General features: G+C 39.1%; 1 protein-coding gene across 1 annotated transcript in view; it reads right to left on the bottom strand.

Moving 5' to 3' along the window:
* mmp11a (matrix metallopeptidase 11a) overlaps positions 1–14,608 on the bottom strand; it is a 35,275-nt gene extending 20,667 nt beyond the window's left edge. Inside the window, 2 exon segments of the mRNA XM_063897447.1 lie at positions 1,585–1,805; positions 14,373–14,608. Of these exon segments, the coding sequence (XP_063753517.1) occupies positions 1,585–1,805; positions 14,373–14,474 (323 nt within the window). The 5' untranslated portion in view covers positions 14,475–14,608.
* Positions 14,609–15,331: the final 723 nt, after the last annotated feature.

Genomic DNA, 15,331 nt, shown 5'->3' with positions numbered 1-15,331 from the left:
CACTGCTCTCTCACTCTGTGCTAATATACTGTTGCGTTAAAGAATGGCTACAATGAAAGGGAGCCCAGGAGACACAGACAGAGAGGCAGCCGCCAGCAGAGCACTGCCAGACGCGCGGTGGTGCCAAGTCCTTAGATGAAAGCAAAGCGTCACCCGTTTGTCAGAATTTTAAGACTTAATTTTTCTACATTACTATATAGAGAACTTTAAGCCCTCCCGTGTTGCATGTCTTTCTTGAGTTTATCAGTCAGTGTGTCTCGAAACTGCCTGAATTGGAGTCATCGTACCGCTTAATGACGTGCTATCCCATAAAAACCAGCAATATCCTTTCTTTTTTTTGCCATAGTGGGGCAGCAGAAAAATGTTCTTATTGACAATTCACATTAGATATGGTTTATTTGTAAGCAAAATGCTTCTAATTGCACATCCAGTAGTTAAAGACGACATATTCTGCACATTTTCAGGTTGATATTTGTATCAAAGTGACACCTGAGAAAGTGAAGTGGTTAAACAGGGCCCGGGCTACAGACCGTCAAAGTCTGCTCATTTTCAGGTTGATATTTGTATTTAGTGTACTCTACTGTGACGTGTCTCCATGCTTTAATGTTCAAAAAGCTGTTTATTTCTCTCATACTGCCTGCTGCAGCACCTCTTTTCACCCTCTGTTGCAAAACAAACCTTAATAACACACTGCAGAAAAGGGGAAACCCCAATAATGAAGAGTAACATTATTTTGTCATATTTGTTTCCACTAATCTATGTCTGATGTCCCCTCTCTTTTAGCTTGGTTTTGGTCTTCACCAACTCCTCCTAATATCATTGTCTTTAGTTTCTAAATGCTCCCCCTATGTTCACCAGCTTCCTTTGACTGTCTCCTCTTTACCAGGTAGTGAAAAGTGACTTTTACAGTTTTTTCTCTGAAAAAAACTCTATAGAGGGAACATAAAACACACATCTGTGATTTGAGCTGAGCTTTAAAGTCCACACACTTACTTCCAAAGAACACTCCAGCTTCCAAACTAATCACAGTTATATTATAAACGCATAAATCAAGGACTGTAATCTTCAATCGTCTTTTATTCTGAGAGCTTTATGTTCTTCTCATCTGTGGGTTTTTTTCTGTCTGAAAGTTTTAGTTTGATAATAGAATTTCAATCTTGAAAAGAGTGGTTGACTAATGAAAAATGTTCCTGCGGTGATTGAAATATGACAGCAGTTTATACAACAATGCGCCTGTGCAGCACTGTTTGACATACTATGTCTAAAATGTATTAGATATAAAATGAACTCCTTTATTTTACATGAAAATATTTTCTCATTATCTCTGCAAAGAAGGTAAGGTTTTGGTTAGGTTTGCTGGTTGGTCTGCTTGACTGTTAAAAGGATTAAGAAAAAAACACTGACCCGATTTTAATAAAACTTGCTGAACAGGGAAAGCTGGGGCCAAAGAAGAACCCTATACACTTTGGAGTGGATCTGAATCACAGGGCACCTTTTTCATCTTTATAAGATTTGGCCTTGCCAGAGTCAAATCTCCTATGCTTTCTACAATTTCGGTATTATGGATCGAAGCCTGGTATGTACCTGTAGGTGAGGTCTGTCTTCTCCAAACGTCCTCCATACAGGACGAAGCGTCTCTGTCGCCCCCGATAATGCACCTCCTTCTGGGTGGGGTAGTCCGGTACGCCACAGCGGGGTCGGCTCCAAGTGTTAGAGGTGTTGGTCTGCAAACTTGTCTCCTTTACAAAATCCTGAGAGTGAGAAAGCTTCCCCCTCTTCTTCAGGTCCGGGAACTTCTCAGACACCTGTAAGAACAATGGTGGTCAAAAGAAGACACGTAAATACATGTAAAATATGTAACTGTGCGTAACTTATTTGTCTTTTGTGCGTGTTATGCAAAATACAAAGTTCCAAGGCCACTAAGCCTACGAGGCAAAATTGAGTGTTCCCTTGTGTTTAAAATGTCCAAATACCTTCAATGGAAACCATAGTAACAGGTATGCGTCTTGAGGGTTTTATTCACTTTATATTCCATAGATCCGTTGGCAGTCCACTACCGATTTACAACACTCTAAACTGCATAGAAATAAATGAACACAAGTACAAATACCATCAGGCAGGTGGACACGTACGGTCAATATATTTCAACTACCTTGTAGATTTATAATTTGTCAGACTGGTGATGTGTCATTATACTCATAGACTTGCGCACTAAAGTCTGCTTTTCCGAAACAATAACAAATATAAACCCTGCGCAGTCCATCAACAAACTAAACAGTATGATTATAACTCATGATTATCCAATTCATTTAGGTTAAATTCAAAGGATTTGTAACTGTCTCACCAAACCTAAAAATGTACCATGAATATACCACGCCAAAATGGCTCTTACTGTAGTGTACTCCTGTACGGTGGCCAACAGGGGCAAACGTGCTACAACGGCGCTGGACATTTCCATCACAAGAAATGCGCTGCACTTTCAAAAGCGATGCAAATAAATAACTCAAATGTGCCAAAACATATGCAAACGAAGAAACATATTCACCAACTTGACAAAACAGACGCCGTATTCTAGGCTATAGAAATAAGTTAAACAATATTTTTTCTTTCAAGGGAAGATACAAAGGAAAAAGAAAATGTGAATAAGGGAGAAATGTTGACAACAATGCAACAAAAGAGACATGGTTGCTGATGGTAAAATAAGGTTCAGTTTTGTCAAAAGAGGTACCAATGAGCTTCATAACTGTCAGGTTCCACATGAATCAGAATATATTCTGAAACAGGAGCTTCAGTTATAGGTGACACATGCATCACTAGCCTACTCAATGTTGGACTCTCCCATCAAAATGCATAACAGTTAAACTTGAAATGAATTGAATTAACCTTAAAAATGTCACAGTATTAAAATGTACAAACATAAAAAGATAAAAGGTTCAGTTATCAAAAAAAATGTTGAAGGGGAAATTACAAATAGAACATTTATGATGAAGTAAAGAAAAATAATAAGGGAAAAGAAGAACTTATACGAGGAGGTGAAGAGGAATCAGCTTCATTTTAGACTCTGGAGTAACACACTGAAAACCAGGACACCGAGCCATGTATTCTTCTGAGAGATTATGATCACCCCCCACCACTCCCGCAATCATGAGGAAATGGCTCTGCTCATTTCCACTGGCGCAAATTGCAGAGGAGCACCTCCTCTGTAGCACGCTGCAGTGCTACATCACTGCTGCGTGTTCTCCTCCTATAACGCAATGAGGTGCATTTCCTATCCTCTGCCATTCAGAACAACCTGTTGGGAAGACGCTTTCAATTTATCTTGTGGAAATTAAACTTTTTTTCTTCAGATTCAATTAAGTTCTTTCTTTCATAATCATGCAGGGATTTTTGCTGTTATTGATATTTTTCTCCAAAAATTGCAGTACCAACTAGTTGGTTCTCTTATAGCACTTAAGAGTGACTTTGGAAAAAGATGTCTATGATACCAGATTAATTAATTAGATTAAGTGGTTGAAGGTTAATACTATGTTCTTATATAGTACTGCATTTAATTAGAAATTCAACATATTTCAACTTTAATAGATGGATTTGTATTTTGTTGTACTTTGATAATTATTCTTAATTTAGTTAGACTACTTTAGATTTTTTTTTCTTTGATTTTGTTCAATGCTGATAATGAACTAATTGTTTTGCCATCCTGAAATGTTCCAGGTTTAACCATGGAAAGCACTTCATAACTTTTTTGAAAAGTACTGGGTAAGTATAGCTTATTTCAATATCTACATTACTATTATTATTAATAGATGAAATAATCAAAATAGTTGTGTATCAAACCCATACATGTCCTATATTATGACTAATTATATACATTTCCTAGAGTTTACTTAAGACGCCAACCCGTGAAACATTTGCCCCAACATACAAACCATCAAATAAAAGAGTACCTAAAAATGAATGTGACCTCAATTTTAATAGTTATTTCAGTTAAGTCCGTGTAATCAAAAACAGGCACTAGGACGAAATTTAACAATAGAGACCTTTCACCTTTTCAGACTTAAAACCAAATAACTTGAAATCAACCTTACAAAAACACAACCCCAGTTCACAATAGCACATCAAATATAGAATAATAATTGTCATTGTCATCATTTTTTTCTGTTGTGTTTGAAAGAGGCTGGCTCAGCTCTGCATGGCTCAAACTGTGTCGTTGTTGTAGGTGAAGGGGAACAAAACCCAGCAGGATTCATGGAATGTGCTCCAGACTGCAGAAACACACAGTGACTGATGGGTCTGGATCACAGACCCCCTCCTCACCCACACACCCACCCCCTGTGTTTAACTTTGTTTAAAAGAGATGTAAGCTGCTTGTTTTGTTGCACAAAGCACTTACCCGCATCAGGGGGGATTCCTACGGTTTTCTTAAATGGCTTGTTAGTTTTGTAATGAATGGGCCCCAGAAAAATGGCTGCTTGTTCACATGGCTGCTTATTTTTTCTGAAATCTGATCTAAGAGGCCTGTTATCTGCCATCCTGATAACAAAATACACAGATAAACAAGAAAACCCTAAAACAGGTTTGACATGTATCAATCTAAAGGCTGTAGACATGGAATTGCTGAAAGCCTAAGTACACATATTTACCCTGGGGGGTTATAGGCTCTATATACTGTAGGTGAGCCTATACAGGCCTGTTGGTTCTATTGAGGTCCCTGAGTTCATGCCCCCAGTGCTGTTCTAAGGAATCTGGATTTAAGTGATCAGAAAGAAAACAAAGATACATGCAGATTGCTGTCATAAGATGTTTGGTCTAAGTTCTGCACTGAAAATAAACTGAACTCCCTTGGTTCCATTCAAGCTGTAGTTTATTTTTACTTTTTATATTTTTAAATATTTTAATTTGACATTTTTTTCTCCAAAATGTCCTTGTTTGTAGTTAAAACAAGCTAAAGAGATGTTCACGTTCCGCCTGTGAATGTCCGAAGCTTCCATGTTTCTTAAAAAAACGTGGTTGATATCAAGTAACTAGCACTAAATGTCATCACACCGACACAAGATCGCCCTGAGCTCAGCAGTGGTGATGTACAGCCATGCAACCGGGATGTTGTTTGTTTATAGCCTAGCGTTACATTTTTACTTCTGCCGATTGCATTTATGATTAAAAAATCATCAAGTATGTTGGTATGCTGTTTGTTATTCATTGTTTTTGGGGAGGACCTAGGATTTGAACTGTCAATCACCTTGTTACAAGCCGACCTCTGTCCCTGAACGAGACAGTTTAGACTGAAGCTGTCCGCTGCCTGACCCAATCAGAGAGGTAAAGGGAGTGTCAGCTTTCAGGGTCGTAAAAAAATTGGCTAATGCTAAGTGGTGGGTGAACGGATAGTCGCCTCTGACATTTCAAAGAGGTAGAGGAGAAAAATGTGTGGTTAAAGGACTCAACCGCCCCCCCCCCCCCCCCCTGCCTGTGTGTCAAATGGGTTGTTTGACCTATCTGACCCCACAGGCGAGCTAAACCCTAAATGGGCCTTTTTTTAAACAGCTTTCACGTCAAAGTTCAAGGTCAAACTCAAAGAAGTGCATTGGCGCCAGAATAGTTTGCATCTTGTCTTATTTTGCAGCTTGTTCATACACTACATTGTTTATTCCCAATTGTTCCTTCTTTCATGTATCTGAGCTCATTTGCTGACAAACGATTTTAAGAAAAGAAAAGTTTTGTCATGTTTCATCTCATAAGAGTAATTTTGTAATTTGCTGTAATGAATGTGACATTAACTTAAAACGGAATCCCAACATAAAACCACTTTGTTAGTCTTTTAGACTTTCCACAATTGCTTCTATACCGTTGATGACATTACATTTTAAAAGGAGATCTCCAAAATATAGTTTAATTTATATAAAAAAGTTATTTGACAACAACTGGACACTGCTTTTCTTTTTAAACAAAGAGGAGGGCATGCACTCCTTCGGGACTACTATAAGCGGTGGATTGATCCCTTTTTTGTTCTCTTGCGAATTTGAGGATATACAATGTATGTTAAATTCAAAAAACATGTATGTAACCGTTTAGCTAACTAGTTCACTTACTAAACACCAATTTGATTTATAAGGATTTGGATACACCGGCAATACTTGTTTGTTTTCTTTATTGCAATTGTTAAAAATATTAATGATCAAATATAAAAACATTATAAAATCCCTAACATTATGTTTACCCTATAAATAAGTAAGAGAAGTATACATTTAAAAATAATAATATTAGCTCTATATATAACTCTATAAACAGTAAAAAAAATTGGATTAGAGATCGGAGAAGAAAAAGTAGGGAAAAACAATGTAATAAACACAAAATGTACTCTTAATAATAGGAAAGGGGTGGCCCCGGCCGTGGCGCAACTGGCTGGGGCACCTGCACTGTACGCCGGCGACCCAGGTTCGATTCCCGACCCGTGGTCCTTTCCGGATCCCACCCCGACTCTCTCTCCCACTTTCCTGTCAATCTCCACTGTCCTATCCAATTAAAGGCAAAAAGCCCCCAAAAAATTAAATCATAGTGAAGGGGAGATAGAAAGCGTGCGGGAAATTCCTTACTGTACTGTGCCCAATAGTTAACTGTTAACTGCATTTTTCCATCACGACCAAACAGTATTTTCCCATATTTGAGTGTCTAAGTGACAAATGAGGATAACAATTGCTTTAATTGGTCCAAAATTGGGTAAGAGCACTGCAGATGGCAGCTGCTACACGGGCTGAAGTCTTATTGTCGGGCCAATATTGCAACATTAATGTACATCCACTTAAAGTGCTTTCTACCTTTGCTTCTATGACAAATTAAGGGTCTTTCTCTCCAAGAAAAGACACAGCATGGTTAAAGCCTTCTTCTAGTCTGACTCGGTCAAAGGTTTCTTTGAGGAACCAGCAGTAAAAAATGTCCTGACTTCTTTCTGACTCCTTACAGGTTGCGTCTCGGTTGTGTCAAACTTGAGCACAGTGACCCGGTTGAGGTGGTGGTGGTGGGTTTGCCTTAAGACTGGAGACGCTGCTCGTATGCAACTTGTACAGACATGATTCCCGCCGAATACCACTGTCAGATCCCCTGCACCGTGGCTCACACATTTTGTCATCACTGTAACCAGAAGCCAGATATGTCTAAACTTGTAATGGACGGCCCCCTCTAGCTTCCACCTCCTCCGCCACCCTCATCACAAACATCTTTATATGTTACCAGAATGAAAACGCCTTCATGAGGCCTTCAGGCTCTCTGAAATTCATGTCTCATCACTGGCATTTTTCACTCTCAGCAAAAAGTGACACACTAATTGTCCTGAGGGTAATTCTGTAGAGTAGTCACAAAGTCTCCTTGCAGGATTTTCATTGTCTGATCTTAAATCACACAAAGACGAGCTGGCATGGACACCACACTTCTTTCTCAGCGACTGAGTCACAGACATGGGATCACCTGTTAAAAAACAAACCCTTATTATGAAGCTTTAAGCTATTTTAAACCCCTAGAGTAAGAAGATATTGATGGGACAAATTGGGCCTTTTGCCCCAAACTTCTCCGAAAATAGTCAGATGGGTTTCAACATATTTCCTTTTGAGATATGGAGAACCAAAATGTTGGTATCCGCCGAGCCTGAATAGTAGAGGCAATACGGAAGTGCCTGAAATCTGCCTTCTTCCTAATATCTGGCAGGAACCAACTCCACATGTTGCATAAAAAAGTCAGATTATGTAGAATGCTATGAGAAAATGACCATGCTTCTTACTTGATTTATCAGCTCAGTAAACATTTTCATGACAAGTTTATAGTTGCACTGGCTGTTAATAAAGTATGTATACACGGGGCTACCCAGTGACTGGCATGTTGTTGCCATAGTGTTTTCCGGTGTTGGTACTGTCCGTGGTTTTTGTCTATAACCTTTTCACAGTGTTCACGATCAAGTACTTTGTTACTTTTTGGTCCCCTAATTAAGTCTTATTCAGAGATTTGTTGGACTTTGCCACCATTGTATGTCACTTCCACTAGTTGCAAAAAGAAGTCAGATTCTACAGAAGTCTACGAGAAAATGAGCATTCTGCACGCTTGATTTACCTCTTCAGTAATTATACTTGCAATTACTGTTGATGCTTTAGGCTGGGGCTTCCTTGTGATGAGAGGTCACAGTCCAGTTTGGGAATTGTCTGTGTGTTTTTTTTCCTTCATAATCAAGTCATTTGTTTGACATTCAGGTCGCTTAAAATGTGTTAAGCAGAGATTAGTCGTACTTTGCTCCACCATCTAATATCACATCTGCTTCCCAAAACACTGTGCCTTCAAAAGTATGTACAACAATTACAGAGAACAAATTGTACACCAGCATTTGCAACATATGGCAGAATTCATTGCATTCACACAACATGTGTTTTGAATTTTGCTGCAGTATGCAATCTTTAACTGCAGTACGAGTAAAAAAAGAAAAAGAAGAAAGGTTGGGGGAAAGTGGGACCAAAAAGGAAATTGAAAAAAAGGTAATTGAACATTTCTCCAGAACATGAACTGAATGATGAGATTGGGAAAAAATATCTATTGGTGCATTTACATTTGATAGATTTTTGGCTTATTGATTGTTTCAAAGAAGCTACAGGGGACTCTGCCATTGTTTCTTACAAGACTCTGTGTTGTTGCAGAAAAACACAAGTGGTAGATAGGAAGCTTCTTAATCAAACTGATGTCCGTCTAAACCCAGTGAATCCGTATGATAGGAACTAAGTCATAAGTGAGAGACAGATAAGTTTTCAATTTGAATGGTGTGCTCTCATTGAAAAAACACGGACACAGGATTGCTTACAATGACAGGATTTATAATACCAGATAGGAAGGGGATGTATGAGTTTCAACATCAACAAATTCCTTGTAATCTTCCTTCTTACTCTCCTAATCCAATATATCATTTCAAAATCTGGAACACCAGGCAGTGGAAGATGATATAAGCCATCTAGGCTTCAGCTTAAACCTTCATCTTTTCTGGCGCCTTATCTGCTTAAACCTCAGACTAGCAGATCTTCTGGTTATCTGTCTGCAGGATAAATAACTGATGATTTAACTGTTGTTTGTGATTATTAATGACACACACTGTTAAGTAAAGGTTTTTGACTGAAGTTAAAACACTTTCAAGCAAGTTTTGGGTTATTTAAAAAAAACACAGTTTTATCTAAGCCACAACTTCAAGACACATTTAAAGCAACACCTGATAAAAGTTGAAGTCTATCGATGATATTTTATAATCAAATATCTTTTGGGCAGAAATTCTCTCAGTCTGGCACTACTTGATCGATTGTCCTGAAATTGTGTACATTAATCCTACTGACTTTAGTGATCCTCTGAATTTTCAACATACATTCAACATTTTGATTGATCTAATACCTTAAGTTATGCACAAATACCCAAAGAACTTAAGGTAACCCCGGTCCTCAGAGTAGCATGTAGAGTGAGGTGTCTCACTGTAGGATGCTCCTCCCCACGTATCCCTCAGAAGCATCAATCTCATTATGCCAATGCTGATTGGCTGGTAATCGTGACGTCGTAGTCAGGGAATCCACCTACCCTTGAACTCGCTTGTGCTACAAGGCAGCATCATTCAAACACCTCTTCTCGCCTTCGGAGCTTATCTCTACATGTTTATTAGGCTCGCTAGCTTAACTGTCCGTAGACTGGAACTATTTTAACATTTATCATTCTGTCGCATGGTGCTAGCTAGCTGGATATGCTTTAACTCACCATGTGGAGTTAAAGACATTTTTTTACATTGAGCTTTTTGGAAATATATATTGACCAAGATATTACCACGCCGCTTAATTTTTCTCTTGAAGTGCAACAAAATGGTGCTTTCAAATTGAACAATTTTATTGTAAGCATATCTTTGGAAACCACTAGAGTTTCCATCTTTGTTTGAATCAAGATATGTTCTGTGAATTAATCAGTGCAAACTCAGGCTCTTTATGATCTTCTAGAAACTTAGTGATGTGCACTTAATAAATTCAAGTACCAACGCCATCATGCCAGCAGAGTCACCTGAACTGTGAATACACCCCATCCTCTCACCTTGTTAGTGAAGGATACAGAATGAGGCTTGGGGCTCCTTCTTTAAGCTAACAAAAGCATCTGATTAACTTTATGCTGAAGGGGTGCATGTGCCTCTTAACTGCATCCCCCCCTGTTGTGTCTCATCCGCCACTCACAGCCTGGCGCAGCTGTGACCTAGATCTACTCGATGGGAATGCTCTGATGTCACCTTTGCTCTCACGGTTTTCAGACCAATCGCTTGGCTTGAAGAAATCGCCAAACAGAACAGAGAACCAAGGGGCTCAGGGTTTATTGACAAAAACAGTTGACTGTTAGCTCCTCCTCTTCAATCCGGGGAGAAACAGGCACTTTGTGAATCCCGCTGCCCTGAATGCCACAGACACTGAGGCCTGTCCGGGCCTGTGTATTCACTCACTCTTTTGTCAACAACTGCGGAACAAATGGACAAAACTACAGATTAGACTTTCCAGTGAGATGACCAGCAGACATAACAAAGTTGTCATCACAGGTGCAACACAGTTCTGATAATGTGTTGCGAGTAGAGTCATCTTTCACGTGTAGAAAGCGGGTTTTCAGCTCGACTGATAATCACACTGTCGACAAAGACATGTCATAACACCACAATTGCCTGGCTTCTGATTACCGTGGATTAAACTCTCGAAAAGTATTTCAAGTATGCAAAAGCATAGAGTGGATACCAATGGATCAACACAAAGGAAGCACACTAACTGATAGTTATGCCAGTATCAGTACAGAACACATATTTCACATTAAATGTTCTTATATGGAAGTTTTACACGTCCCTATGCTTATTTCTCAAATGTTTAACATTTAAAAATTCTGATGCTAACTCAATTCCTTTGCTTTTTTCTCTATTTGAACTATTATCCAAATTAACTAAGCTATTTCATGGAGCAAAAGAAGCACACGCTTTGTCTTTTGTTTTGTCTGTTTTGTCATCATAGGTTTTGGGGGGGCAGTGATATTATAAACCTTTACGCATTAAAAATAGTTGGAAGTTTATTTGTTTGATCCTGGATCCAGTGTTTATTTCATGTATGTTTAAAGTTTAACTTATTTGTCTAACATGATAGTTTACTTTTCATTCATGAAGTATGATGCTCTGCTGTAAGTGTGCTTCTTCGGGTTTGTGATCGGTCAAATGTTGCTGACCCCGCCCCTTTCACGTGAATCATGGAAATAAATGCACAAACGGAGATTCTTGTCTGGACTTGGAATGCCCTGCGTAAGATTCGCTAACTGGTGCCTCAGCGGCAGTTTTACTTTAGGTTAATTTTCTGACTATTTATATAATTTTAGCCGCTTGGATATATTTAGGAAAAGCTCAAGGTGTGGGTTAAAGCAAGTATCTTTACGTTTCTTAACTTACTTAGGTTAAATAGGTTATCTACAAGAAAAAGTTAAACTGAGTTCCTATTGACTTTTGGTTTAACACTGGACATGAACAACAGTCTCCTGGGGGAAAGTCCAGTGTTTGTTTGTGCTTATCACTCTTTGTGGTACCTCACCTGACTTTCTTATTTGCATCAGTCATAATTACCAGGGTCAATGGAGGTCGCTCTGCACGTGTAAGCCCCCCTATAGAGGGTAGGTTAAAGTGTGCTGCACTGGAAAAACTGAAGCATTGACTTTAATTAAATGAATTATGTCAGCAGATTTCACATAACTGTATTAAGTTAGTTGAAATCATAATATTGAGATTTAATACAAAAATATTAGGTTCAACTTAATATTATCGCTTTCAACTAACCTAATACAGCTTTGTGAAATGTGTTGACATGATACATTTAGCTAAATAATAATAAATGACATTTCAGTTTTTTCAGTGTGGACATGCAAGGCTTTGGCACTGAAGTCGGGACCAACCAAAATGGAGTCAGCACTAACTAACACACATTATGCCCTGGCGACAGAGTGACAGGCTGGAGGATGCCAGGACAGATGATATCTCTTAATACAGAGATAGTACGGTACCTGAAAAAGTTTCAAATTCCTGGTACGGGTAATAGTGTCAACATTTTGTTGTGTGTAGGATACCCAACCTTACACTCAACATAATTCAAATTAACAATTGCCTTTTCTTACATGGCAATGCCCTATTAGCTATGTTGTACCACCCACTTCAATATAACCTTTCTTTCACCTGAGTATAAAGTGCTTCACAGAAAGGTAGGAGTCATTAGCCTCTTTCAATCACCTTGTTCATGGCATGACTCTTATCCTCTTGTTAGCAGTTTTCAAACCTAGCTTACTCGTTAGCAGTTAGCTCCATGGCTACAGCAGTTAGCTCATCAGAGCAGTTAGCTCACTAGCTAGAGCAGTTAAGCCCTAGCTAACCAAGCTTCTACACCTATTTGCGGGGTCAAGCAGCAGAATTTGACCGTTCCACATTCTGGTGTGTGCAGAGTTGAATAGATTTCAGTCCAGAATTTGTTTGTTCAACGTTAGGGAAGTGCAACACTCGCTGCTGCATATCTTATTATATATCTTATATAATTGACTTTTGTGTGATTCGTCTGACTGGAAAGCATGTGTAAGCAAATCACAGTCCCCTTTGCAACTGTGCTCTAAACAGCTTTCCCTGTGAGATTTGTTGATGCTTCAGTATGTATTTACATCAGTCTCTCAAAACAACTTGCAAACCTCCCTAAAAAATCAACACTTGCACCCTTCTCAATAAGTATTCCAAGTAACCACTACATTCTTCTCTATAACTGCTTATCTGAGCCGTCCTTCTGTTTTGATAAATCACTTATTTTTCTGTGTACCTGTAAACAAGACATTCCTGTGGAAAAAGCATGCATTCTAAACCAGCCTACTCTGTAAATATGGGTTACATGTTTGCTTCAGTAAGTAATCATACGATACAGGAGAAGAGAGTAAGGTATCCAGATGTACAACATAGGACATATTTTAAAGAAACATATTACATAAAGAGCAACGTGTGGTCAGGTGTGCTGAAGGCCATAACATGAATGAAACATACTTGGAATACTAGCGAACATTTAGCAATAGGATCACATATCCACTCTTACTTCTGGGGTTTTTTTCTCGGAACACAAACAACTTCAAACATCTTGAATTGACTGAACTACACTTCTGTAAAGTGTTGTGTTGACAAATCAGACCAGGGGCGTAAAGTGGGGGCATTAAGTGTTTGGACCTCATCCATTTTCCCTTACAGATTTCTTTTTGATCTCTACTACACATCTTTAAAGTTTAGTGACTGCACCTTGCACTGTAGTGACGCTTTGGCAGTGACAATCGGTCCAAAGACAAACTTTGAGAATGTCTCAAAAACCTCCCCTTTGTACGTTCCTGCTACAGTAGGAGCTCAAGGAGAACACTTTGCCTCTGTTGCGCACAACAAACTAACTCGATGTTGGGGCAAGTAAATATGTCGGAGAAGTCAACAAAGCCACTGAAACACATGGATGTCACTATTTGTGTAACGCGTGCCACTGATATCGTCGTGACGGGTCCATATGCTGTCTTTTATGGTGTTGTTGACAAAATGCCTCTAAGACCTGTTATTACAGCTTCCTGCCCTGCAGAGGAGGGAACTCAGCAAACTCTCTTTCTCTCTCCCCAAGCCAGAAATCTGAGCTGGGTGCACTGAAGCAAAACCAAAACACTCTGCTGTCATGCTGCATGGAAAGGGGAGCACGTCAGGTTGTGGCTGCAAAGTCCTGAATGCTTAATGCTGAGCAGACAAAAATTAAAGAGTAATGATAGTCTTTTTTATCAAGTAAGTGCAGCTTCCGGGCTAATTACAGTGACAGGTCAGCTCCAATGCGTGCGTAAAACTAGACATTTTCGTAATTACAACATAAGCACCGACGGTCCTGATGATTCAGGGGAAATAGCGTGTATCCAGCGCGCCTGTGAGCATGGTTAGGAGCACATTTTGCTTTAGAAAATACCTTCTTAGAACTAAAAGTAATTCTTACTACAATAATGTACATTTTTCTGCAGGAAAACAATATTAATTCCACTCCAAAGTTTGCAAAGGAAAACAGTTGAAACTTGTGTATGTGCACGTTGTGTGTGTTTAGGGGGTGGGGGAGACCCTTGTAGCGGGAGAAAGAATGGAGAAACCCAACACTGCAGATTCCTTTAAACATGCACAAGAATAAATCAAATCCCATGCTTGCAAGACGTTAAACAAAACCAATGCAATCATCATGCACCCGAACATAAACAAAGGACACTACTTTTACTTTATTTTTTCGGCTTTGCAAGAAGTTAAAAAAAACAAAAAAAATAAAAACGAGCGTCATCAAACTCACCGGTGCTTTGTACCTGCTGGATCCCCGCACTGGAAGACAAAGTGTGCTCTGCAGGCATTGCAGCGCAAAGACGCAGCAACACACCGCCAGAGAAGTCCGCATCCTCACCGCCGTCAGGAGCCGTGCTGGTGCACAGGCAGGCTGGATTTGGCGCAGCTAGGAGCGGTGCGCAAAGCCGGGAGTCACACGGCTGCAGAATCCGGGGCTACTTCTCTTTAAATAGACTCTGATTTCTTTGTTCTCCTAAAGATTTTTTTTCTCCACATACACTTTTTTTTTTTTTACAGCCCAGGGCTGATAATACCACCCGCTACCATGTGACTCTTAACCCTTTCTCTGCCGCGTGCCGGCAACTCAAAACAGATGAGGGCTTTGCGTGTTTCACCCACTTGTGGTTATTGATTGTATGAAGAAACCCCATATTTAGTTATTTAATATTAATCAAATACACACGATATTTATCATTGTAAACATAACCAAAGCGTGTATGGGCAGGCACACTGCAGTATGGGGATATTATAGGAATAGTATTTAGTATAAGAGTATACACGAAAACAATCACCTAGAGTAAAACTAACCAGCAAACCACTCAAAAACTGCAAAACCTCTGTATGAGGGGAAAAATATATAATCAATGTTAAACAACGCAGGCCTTATTGGAAAGACACCCAATACCATCTCCCGGAGCAGTGGTGGAAAAAAATATTCAGATTCTTTACCTGAGTAAAAGTACTAATACCACATTGTAGAAGTACTCAATTGTAAGTAAAAGTACTCATTGTACTCACAATTTAGTAAAGCAAAAGCAGCAAATCTTCACATCCAATAAGCTGGAACTTGAACATATTGTTGAATATAAAACTATTTGATAAAAAAATGGCTGCTATTTAATTTTCTGTTAACCCACTCATTTAAGTTAAAGTTACTTCAAATAATCATATTTTTAACGTTTTTTCTTC

The sequence above is a fragment of the Eleginops maclovinus genome, chromosome 12 (assembly GCF_036324505.1).
Source record: "Eleginops maclovinus isolate JMC-PN-2008 ecotype Puerto Natales chromosome 12, JC_Emac_rtc_rv5, whole genome shotgun sequence".
NCBI classification, from domain to species: Eukaryota; Metazoa; Chordata; class Actinopteri; order Perciformes; family Eleginopidae; genus Eleginops; species Eleginops maclovinus.
The sequence above is the reverse complement of the archived record's forward strand: the minus strand, read 5'-3'. Positions and strand labels throughout refer to the sequence as shown.